This window comes from Schizosaccharomyces cryophilus (genome assembly GCF_000004155.1).
Source record: "Schizosaccharomyces cryophilus OY26 unplaced genomic scaffold supercont4.2, whole genome shotgun sequence".
Classification (NCBI taxonomy): domain Eukaryota; kingdom Fungi; phylum Ascomycota; class Schizosaccharomycetes; order Schizosaccharomycetales; family Schizosaccharomycetaceae; genus Schizosaccharomyces; species Schizosaccharomyces cryophilus.
This window is the reverse complement of record NW_013185625.1, coordinates 69,714-79,730: the sequence shown is the minus strand read 5'-3', so window position 1 is coordinate 79,730 and position 10,017 is coordinate 69,714. Positions and strand designations below refer to the sequence as shown.

The following is a 10,017-nucleotide window of genomic DNA, read 5'->3' as shown; positions in this document are numbered from 1 at the left end:
GCGACGATGAGATGGGAACAGTCATTTCTTCCGTTTTGCGAGACGTGACGAGGCTTTGCAAAATGATAGTTATTACGTATTTGCTGTACCCCACTATCTATGAGATTTGACACTGTATCGACAATCAAAAACATCCTTATACAACTTTTGCTGCTTGCGTTTCTTTTCGTTAAATGAAAAACATAAACAATGGATTGGAGCAGGTTTCTGTAAGAAAGTAGTTGCTGCGACTTCCATAAAAACGGTCAGAGAAGCGTTAAAAAAGTGAAGAGAGGAAAAAAAATCCTACAGCACCCCGGATTCCCATGTTGTCTCCAACCATAGTACAAACGAGGCCATCAGACGTTTTCACTCAACTGCAGTGATCGGACGGGAACTGGTGTTTTCGCCTAGGTATGGTCAAAGGCATTTACTGCTCTTCTTACAGTAACTTGTCAAATTTACACTCTTCTATCCATGTGAAATAATGTATGCTCAGTTTCAAATCTAATTCGGCTCTGCTCAACCTTGGTGCTTTGTCGGACTCATTGAAAGACACTACTATATACACTTTATTTTTGTTTTTTTAAACAAGTTTACATAATACTATATATATATATATATACCCTATTCAGTGTACGAGTGCACAAATAGAAATAAGAATGGTCGTATACACAGCAAGTCCCATTATTTCTTTGAGTTATACTGAATCTCGATGATTATTGTAAGCTATCCTTTTATTTTTAACAAATAACGTCACGGAGGGAATACAGCTGACAAAACTCAACTAAACCCCATGAATATTCAACAAACAAAATTCTCAATCGAGTTCTAGCTCAAACTGTAAAATATTAAAACTGACTTGATAAGCCTTTACGGAATACAATGTGCATGCGTATTAAAGAAATATATGAATAAGTCAAAAATCCGGGTTACCAGAAGGACGCAAATGAAACGGCAAAAATAAAAAATAAAACAAAATCATTAAAAATAGTTGAAATACAGCAAATTACAACGAGCGTTCCCCAAATAAGGAAGCGAGATTTTTAGCCAACCACTGTGACTACTAATTCGGTTTTCTCGAAATTTTTATTTCAGAAGGTACTAAAGTGTAGCGAAACGAAAACATTACAAACAAAAAAGGAGAATTTATCATTTGATCTTTTTTGTGCGACGATCTTTTGCACTTACTAAATTTTTTAAAAAAATGCTATTCTGTATTTGCATATTAGCTTTTGCAATATGCAAATCACTTGCAATGAATGCGACAGCTTACAATCCTTTGCCTTTAGCATTTAATAAAAACGCAAGTGAGAGAATTGCTAACTACCCATTTTATATCCAAGCTTTTCCATATGATTTCAACTGCAGTGGTACTGTTTCATTCATAAAGAATCCTCCTCCTGTTGACGGACAAGGAACCTATTCGTATATGGAAAATGTCAGCTCGATTTTGACAGTCCCCGCAGATAATACCAGCGTAACGTGTATATACACAGCCGAGAAGCCCATATGCTACGCGGGAGATTCTCCAAAATGTTTCAGCATGTCAAACACCATAAACAAAGTTGATGTTCAAATGAACGATTCTTCTCACATACTCGATGCGAACAATGGATCATACGTTCCGTATACAGAAAGTTACTATATAATTACGCCAGAGACGACATATGCATATGTAGAAGAAGGCCCAGAAAAACCTAAACACGATCCGTATGCAATCTATAGAAGTTATTTGTATCCTTGTGATGGTAATCAAACCTGTATGTTTGACTACTTAAGTGCAGGATTGACCCGAGATAAACAGAGATGTGGTTCTGGGTATTCCATCAAAGAGAAATATTTCGAAAATAAAGAAAAATTTATGGACTACTTTAATACACAACGAGAAAAGACTGCAAGAAACACAAGTCTGGCTTTTATTCCCCCAAAGCTCCAGCCGGTTTCTGATCGACAGGCAGTAAGCCAGATTGATTTGGAGTCATCGACAGAGTTTGCCAGTTTTTCTGAATCCAAAGACTGTATTTCAACCTCTCCATCTACTTCTATTCGCCTGACAAATAGATCGTTGCACGTTTGCTTAGCTTTCGGACTTATAATGTTGAGTTTTCTTTGATAAAGAGACAACTAATAGATAGAATGATAATTAGAGTTGTTCCTTTCTGTTCATTTTCTTTTCTAATTCATAAATTCTGAAACTTTATATTCACTATATAATTATTCATATTTTCATTTTTGCTGAACATTAGCCTGTAATAAGCTATCAGACGATTCTAGTTAAAGGATAACAAAACAAGTTTTCGATTACTTTGGGTTACATAGAAGTCAATTTTGTCAAATAATTATGTAAGCAATTGGCAAGTTTCATGAGTACATAGTAGAAATCCCAAACTGGCTCTGCTTTCAGAAGAGTAGCCAAGATGCCATTGTAATACCTTTTCTGTGATACGAAAAGCAGTTTTTACCAGTCAAGAACGAAGAGCTCAACCAAGTCTGACACCTAAAATTTAAGCCTCGTGAATTTCAAGTACAATTCATGACTGCTTCCCTTAATAGCAAAGAATAAATAATACTATAAGCCGTTACTCTACAACATCTAAAAGTTCCTTACGGTTTCTTTAGAAGATGTTGGAATTGTCGAAAAAAGGTAGATGAGGATGTTAGAGAGTTTTTATCTAGGTGGCATTGTGAGCCCTAGCTCTTTTATTAACTAACTAAACTCATAATAACATACCGTTCGAAATGTTTTTGGTGGGTACTTGTAGCGGTACTTTCCGACAAGTTGCTGTTGAAAAGACAAATTCACAATCCTTGGATGTCGTAGTTTTGGCAGGTATCCTTACTGGATTTGTAAGCATTTCTGTAGAAATTTATGTTTTTATTGAAGTTAATGACTTTTATGCTATCGTTCACAAGATGTTTCCTTTTTCCCAATTTGAAGAAGCCTACAACAAACAATGGAGCTAGCGACATTTTGGTAAGGCTGTTCCTAAGATATACTGAAAAAAGAAAAAAATACATAAAAGTTCATTATTACTCTGTGAGTCCATATTACAAAAGGTTGATTACAGGTAAGAAATAAAGATCGTTTTTGTTGTTTGAGTAAAATGAAAATGGGTAGTGGAGCAAAAAATTATGCAAGTTGAGCATTTTCTGTAATAAATATATTAAATCCTTACAACATTCATAGAAGTCGACAATTACTATAATCATTAAGTTTTGCTGTCTTTGTCTTTCCTTCCCTCTCAATCAACTAAAATTATGTTTGAAGTGTTGTTATTTTTTCAAAAGCACCAAAAAACGCGTCTATATTCGCCAACTAATACCCATGCATATCATCTATATTCATTGTTATGGAGAGGTTTGAAAGCGACTTATGAGAAAAGCGGGAATAACTGAAGGTTTCTGCTCGGACATCCAAAAATTGTTCCCATCACATTTCACTCTCGTTACTCATAGAGTAACAAGGGCTTCTCTAGTCAATCCGTTCGCAGCAGTAAACGATGCCTGCTCACTGAACGAAGGAAAATTTGTTCCGGGCTAATGCTGTACTTTGTGGCGTATTTAAAAAAAAAGTTGTACGTGTTAAAGAGCTCTTTGGTCAAAGGACTGGATATAGTATCAAACTCAAACGGTTACTTCTGTGTATTACTTTGATGCAATATTTAAAAAAAAGTAAATTAAATAGGATAGAGTGAAAACAAGTGAGTACACAGCTTGGCCGTTTGATCTAATGGTATGATACTATCTTAGGGTGATGGAGGTCTTGAATTCAATTTCCAGAACAGACCAACGTTTTGACTTATCTATTCTGTGTTGCATGAGTTGATTTAGAGGAAATTTGTTTGAGTTGTTTTATGCCAGAGTGGGACTCTTGGATTTTTTCACCAACAAAAAAGCATTCCGACGATTTGCATTTGTTGCGTAAGCATAGTATATACTTGGGCTCATTCGTTCACCGGTTGTTCCATTTTAAAAACTCGTGACGATTATTATACATAAGACAGAAACCACATACCATAATATGTTGCATCAGTGGTGTAGCGGTAACATGGATGCCTTCCAAGCATTCGCTCCGGGTTCGACTCCCGGCTGATGCAAGTTTTGGTTTTTATTTGTTAAAGAACAAGAAAACTACAACAGAAATCAAGCGCCGTATAATATTGGTTTCTAATGTAATAAACAACCTCAATTGGATTACCTGGAGCTACGTAAATGAATAGTAATAACGGTCTGACCCGTCGATTCTTCCAATCTGTAGATTTCGATTGTAAGTATGTGGTTTACACAACTTTTTCTATGGCAGTCAACGTAATCATTTTCTTTGTTCTATCATTTTGGTCTCCATTTCATTCTGCATCATGTTTTCATCCTTTGTTTACTTGTTAACATGATAAATTATCTCCACCAGCTAACATAATAAAGATGAACACGTGGCCGACAGCGACATGACATACGTGACAACATGAATTATCAATCGCATGTATTTAGCATCGTGCCACACGCTCGTTGGCTCGTTTTGTAAAAGGCTGCGGGTATAGCAACCGAAAAACTTTTGACTCAGCACATGATAAAGTTGTTACTACCATCGTCGCTTGTTTCTCCTAGCTCCGACTTTAATGTCGGACTTTAAGACTCGGGTTAATTCAATGTAAGTTGGCAAGTCAGTTCTGGTTCGTTGTTTACGTCCGTTAAGTTGTTCGTAGTTCTGTGGTGGTATGATTTGTACAATTTCCTCTTATCTTTTATGACGAACTGTTTCTTGTTACAATTGATATATAAAGCTCGAGATTTCCTTCCAACTTGTCAGATATCATCGAAAAAGAATCCATCTTTTTGTATCATATTTAATTCAGTTTTGAACAACATATCTTTTTTTTTTCATTTCAAACTACTATTAAAATGAAGTTTTCCTTGTCTGCTGTCTTCCTTACTCTTCTTGGAGCCACCTCTACGTTGGCTGCTCCAGCTTCAACATCGTCTCTTGACAAACAATTTGGTATCGTGAGTAGTCACTCTGGTAACATTCATGTTCACCTACGCACATTCGAAGTTGGTCAATCTGGTCATGTCTACTTGAGTACATATGACAATTCTGACGGTAATCCCTATTTTAATCTCAAAAATGGAGAGCTGTTCCATGAAAACAAGGCTGCTTCTATTGACAAGGATGGCGCCCTTGTTTTCGAATCCTCTGGATCTCCTGTGTCAGGTTTCGAAGCTAAGAAGGAAAATTCCCAATTTTATGAACTCAGCTTGAACAATGATTACCCTGTCGCATGCCCTGTTCCCAATACCAACGATGTTTATCAAATCTACTACGGAAAGGGTAATGGCAATGCTGACTGCGTTGGTATTTATCCTTTGGCTGCCTTTCCTTAAATGCCGTTCTTTTTGAACTTTTCGAATTTCGTTTCATACCCTTTTGCACAACGTCTATGTTATCGATTCAACTCGATAACTTCGACCATTAGCTAATTTTTACATTTGCATCCAATCATTATTTGCATCAATTGAAGCATTTTATATCTATCATATCTAATTTTTCAATCATTTTCTGTAATTTTTATAATAACGTAATGAGTGAAAGATTGTATTCCAATCCTCTGAGGAAGAATGGTAGGTTCTCGTTTTTTTTTGTTTTTTTACATTTTGTAAAGCAAACTTTACGGTTTAACGGTCTTGAACTTTACTAAACTATTTTCTGGAAAACAAATAAATATTATTATTGCAAAGCCACTCATAAAGATCTACTCGTTTTAACAGTAGGCTGGGCTCACTAAAAGTCAGGGACTGTCTATAGTCGTAGCTTTAGTTAAGGGAAAAAAAGGAAGCTGCGTCCAAATCATGTAACAGAAGGTGAACAAGGATTGCTGCTTTAAGCGTTTGGCTGTGTAAGGGTAAATCCCTCGGATTGAGCGTATACCTCATCAACATTCTCGGGATTAGTTATTTTGATGACATAACCTTCACCAGTAGGCCAACTGTTAGTATCAGCAATATAACTGCCGTCCGATACAGAGACATTTACAATAAACCTATTTTGATTAATACTAACATAATTGCTTAAATATATTCCAGCAATTTTCGGATCTGTCTCGACGAAATTCCAGGAAATCGTTTGATCCTTGAAAGTTTCCCATATATCATTTTTCTCAGGACTGGTGATCTGTATAGCCATAGAATAGGCGACAGAGGCAAAAAATGCGAGTTTTGATAGCATCATTTTGAACTAAACAAAGAATAGTTTTATGAATCAAATTAAGCCAGAAGAAAAGGGTCCACGATAAACTTTAAGGGGTCACTTGTAATCAACGAGTTACGAGCTACAAGGAATGAATGAATAAGAAATATGCTCAAATGCTTTTAGGATAAGTAATTTGGTTTCTTTCTTTTGTAATAGGAAGGAGGGAAAACTTGATTCAAGGTGTCAAGCTATTGATATTCACAGAATAACAATACGAAGGAAACGAAAATCTCAACAAGATTCTTTTTTTATTGGATTTTTGAAGCTTCCTCGTCAATTTATAGACAAAATTTGGTTCACGAACTCGTAAACAAACAAACTAGCCAAACATGTGTGATCGTAATTGGATAATAATTATTTTGTTTTTATTGAATATATTTTTACGTGATTTTATTATAATGACCAATACATTCTCCTTAAAAACAAATAAACGAACAGGTCGGAAATTTTAATTTAAAGGCCGATTATAAACAATTGGTTGATCAATCAGAGTTTGTTTATTTACATGAAAGAAAAAAACAACAAATAGACCGGGCATAAACAAGAACAGCTGTTTCCAAACAAACACTCAACTTCACTAAAAATTTATATAACAGGATTAAGAACACACTGGTATCATAAACAAAAAAGGTATTTCCATCTTTTGGAATAGAGTTGGCAGAATTTAAAAAATTACCGGTTAACGAGATTAAAATTGGTTGCTTTTGCATAATATAACGTTCGTCTAAGTCTAATAGTTTGTTTTCTGTCGTTTGGCAGTTTGGATTGATTAAATACCATTCGTCTAAGTTTAGCCCATGTTAAAAGTGGTTACTTTTCCGAAGCGACCGTGTTTGATATTTTGCTTTTTTTTTTTTTCCTTTAGTATTCTTATATTAGATAGATAGATAAAGAAAGAAAGCAATATTAAGCTTAGAGTAAACGATAAAACTTATAAAACAAACTCAAACAAAATAAGTTACATAAAAAATTCAAGTACTAATATTCTCTCGGTTGCTAATAAACTGTTTTTTTAATTATTAAGTATGTTCATAAATTGTTTTATACGGGTATTTCTTAGCTCTGATTTTGCTAAAGATTATTTTTATCAAACTATGTAATTGTATGGAAAAAAAAAAATAAATGGTAGAATGAGTTTTTTCGTTCGATTTGGTCAGGTAATTGTCGAAATAATCAGGTTTAAATTCTCACCTGGAGGACTTTTTTCTTTAGACTATCGATCTTTATGTAGAACAGTGATTTCAACGTAGATTCTTTGGTGTGATAAAGGCTGCTATAATTATAAAAACATTTTTAAACAAAAGTACCTTGATTTGATTAGTAATACCATGCAGTATGTTACTAAAGCTTTAACGTAGCAAAGTTTTTTCGTTAAAAAGTCAATAAACAAAAACTACCCAAACATGAGTAAACATGAGTAAACACAGCTGTGTGTATAGCATGTGAACAAAAATATCGATACGTAGCAAAGTAACTAGAAAATAATTACAAGTAAAACAAAACCAACACAGAAATGGAAAACAATCGCTAACGATAAAGTGAAATGAAATGAGGTGAAATAAATATTACAAAACAAAAGTTAAACGAATTTATGGTTTCAAAAAATCAGTTATAATTATGGGTTGTGAGTCGCGAAAGGGAAAACATTGAAAGGAAAGCGGAAGAAGTAAACGATGGTGGTTGAATGAATTTAGAAGAAGAAGAATGGAATATGATTTAGAAATAAAATATGATAGGGATAGCTAAACTTACTGGATTTGTAAAGGAATAGGTGAACGGCCGGATGAGAAAGGAACCGCATAAATCTCTTGTATCAACCAGGTTTCTACTACACGAGCGTTGAATCGGTTTATTCAAATGATGCGGGGGTACGTAACGTCATTGTTACAGACGGTTAAAAAACCAGGGAAACCCGATTTACGTTTTAACTCTGTTGCATGATAAAATCTCACCCCCATAAAAGCTCATTTTAACTCCGACGATTACATCTCATCAAGTTCATTTGAGTATGACTTGTAAATCGGTTTGGGTTTATTGTTTAGATCCCCTTGAATTTTTTCCATCGTCAATCAGGGGATGATCACGGCAATGGTTCCCTCCTATCTTTTATGACGAGGTGTTTTTGCTTGAGTTGGTATTTAAAGCCTAGGTTTTTTCTACCAACTTGTCAGATATAATTGAAAAGGAATCTATAGCTTGGCTCTTTCCTTACCTTTTATCATAGCTACTTGTTATTTTTATTTTTATTCTTATATTACTTTTCGAATATCTTATCTTTAGCATTTTGGAAAAATGAAGTTTTCGTTGTCTGCTATCTTCCTTACTCTTCTTGGTACCACTTTTACTTTTGCTTCCCCATATTCCCAGTCGGCATTATCTCTTAATCAAACATTTAGTATTTCGGCTCTTCACCCTAATAACCAAAATGTTCAACTACGTCCACTTACTATAGGTCAATTTGGCTATGTTTACGCGGAAAGCGGTGTTGGTTCTGGCAGCTTTACTCTTAAAAATTCTGAATTGTTCTATAACGATGAGTTTGCTTCTTTAGACAAGAACGGTGCTCTTATTTTCAAATCCTCTGGTTCTCCCGTGTCAGGTTTTGAAGCTAAACAGGTTTCGTCCGTTGGATATGACCTTCGATTGAACAACACTTTCCCTGTCGCATGCCCTGTCGTCGATACAAATGGAGTGTATCAAATTTATTTCGGTGAAGGAAATGGGAGCGGTAACTGCTTTAGTGTTGTTACTGAGGCTAGTACTCCTTAACACTTCTTTTATGTCTTTTAATGTTTTTTCCCTTTACTTTTTACATATATGATCGATTCAACTTAATACCCAGCATTGTTAGCTAATTTTGTCATATAGGAATTGTATTTATTATTTTTTATGCTCTAATTTCTTTAAATCGGTTGTCTTTTAATTCAGGTTTCCTAAATCATGCTGCTTCTTCTTTTTAGTACGTTTTTAGCTCGTAAGCTTTCTTATTTGATGGATTGATTTTTGTTTTTCCCTTATAAATTGTTAATGGTTGGAAAAATTCCAGTTTCGACACCCTTGTTTCAACGATTGGATTTCTCAGTGGATCAGCAGGGTATGCCTATTTATTTACACTACCATTACTTTTTGAACTGGTATTGGGGGATAGCCCTTCCCCAAAGCCGGACTTCGTCTTGCTTTACCGTCCTTGTCTACACCTATGGGAGGATTGATTTGTGGTATTCTGATGCACCAACGTGTTCGTGTAGGACGCCTAATTTTTTTGGGAGTGCTTCTCATGGCTTTAGGATATGTTCTTAGTTTGTTTATATATCCTGGCATATCACCAATACTACTGGGTCTATTTTTGATTCCAGCCAACGTTGGGCAAGGTATGGGATTTCCAAGTTCTCTATTTTCATTCATTTTTGCATTTCCTCAAGATTCACATGCTACATCTACATCAACGCTTTATTTGATTAGAAGCATTGGTTCATTGTTTGGCGTAGGGGGGTTGTCAGCGGTCATTCAATCGACTCTTAGGAAAAAAGTATTCACTGACTTGTCAGAATTCACTGATTTCAATGAAAACCAGATTCGGGAGATTATTCATAAAGTTACCAAATCCATGTCTTCTTTATATTATTTACCAGAGGCTATTCAGAAGATTGTATTAGGTGATTAAACTTTTGCCATTCGAAAAGCACAACAATTTACAATGATTTGCTGCATCATTGCCCTTGTTTTATGTATTTTGAAGGACGTAATAAAACCAAAGATGCATTCTGGATTTCACGATTAGATTTTGCGGA

At 35.0% G+C, this 10,017-nt stretch overlaps 6 protein-coding genes and 2 non-coding genes across 8 annotated transcripts in view; 6 read left to right on the top strand and 2 right to left on the bottom strand.

Annotated features, from left to right (window-relative positions):
• Nucleotides 1-282: 282 nt before the first annotated feature.
• On the bottom strand, nucleotides 283-403 carry SPOG_16172. Its single transcript, XR_001203072.1, has one exon. It is a non-coding gene; the product is annotated as a 5S ribosomal RNA (ribosomal RNA).
• A 689-nt stretch (nucleotides 404-1,092) lies between these two features.
• On the top strand, nucleotides 1,093-2,217 carry SPOG_04978 (uncharacterized protein). The gene has a single exon (XM_013167461.1). The coding sequence runs from the start codon at nucleotides 1,187-1,189 to the stop codon at nucleotides 2,093-2,095; it is 909 nt and encodes a 302-aa protein (XP_013022915.1). The 5' UTR covers nucleotides 1,093-1,186; the 3' UTR covers nucleotides 2,096-2,217.
• A 431-nt stretch (nucleotides 2,218-2,648) lies between these two features.
• Nucleotides 2,649-2,946, top strand: SPOG_04977 (uncharacterized protein; the record flags this gene model as incomplete). Its single annotated transcript, XM_013167460.1, has 1 exon — nucleotides 2,649-2,946. Exon 1 carries the CDS (start codon nucleotides 2,722-2,724, stop codon nucleotides 2,944-2,946), a length of 225 nt encoding a protein of 74 aa, XP_013022914.1. The 5' UTR covers nucleotides 2,649-2,721.
• Nucleotides 2,947-4,008: 1,062 nt separating this feature from the next.
• Nucleotides 4,009-4,079, top strand: SPOG_16171. The gene has a single exon. It is a non-coding gene; the product is annotated as a tRNA-Gly (tRNA).
• On the top strand, nucleotides 4,024-5,392 carry SPOG_05738 (uncharacterized protein). The gene has a single exon (XM_013167500.1). The coding sequence runs from the start codon at nucleotides 4,882-4,884 to the stop codon at nucleotides 5,359-5,361; it is 480 nt and encodes a 159-aa protein (XP_013022954.1). The 5' UTR covers nucleotides 4,024-4,881; the 3' UTR covers nucleotides 5,362-5,392.
• Nucleotides 5,393-5,680: 288 nt separating this feature from the next.
• On the bottom strand, nucleotides 5,681-6,594 carry SPOG_04976 (developmentally Regulated MAPK Interacting protein). Its single transcript, XM_013167459.1, has one exon. The coding sequence runs from the start codon at nucleotides 6,203-6,205 to the stop codon at nucleotides 5,858-5,860; it is 348 nt and encodes a 115-aa protein (XP_013022913.1). The 5' UTR covers nucleotides 6,206-6,594; the 3' UTR covers nucleotides 5,681-5,857.
• Nucleotides 6,595-8,234: 1,640 nt separating this feature from the next.
• On the top strand, nucleotides 8,235-8,995 carry SPOG_04975 (uncharacterized protein; the record flags this gene model as incomplete). The annotated part of the gene is made up of 2 exons (XM_013167458.1): nucleotides 8,235-8,249; nucleotides 8,507-8,995. The coding sequence occupies 2 exons, from the start codon at nucleotides 8,235-8,237 to the stop codon at nucleotides 8,993-8,995; spliced, it is 504 nt and encodes a 167-aa protein (XP_013022912.1).
• Nucleotides 8,996-9,503: 508 nt separating this feature from the next.
• Nucleotides 9,504-10,017, top strand: part of SPOG_05737 (uncharacterized protein) — a gene marked incomplete at both ends in the record, with an annotated part of 861 nt that continues 347 nt past the window's right edge. The window contains one exon of the mRNA XM_013167499.1: nucleotides 9,504-9,882. Within this exon, the coding sequence (XP_013022953.1) occupies nucleotides 9,504-9,882 (379 nt within the window). The remainder of the gene's footprint in view (nucleotides 9,883-10,017) is intronic.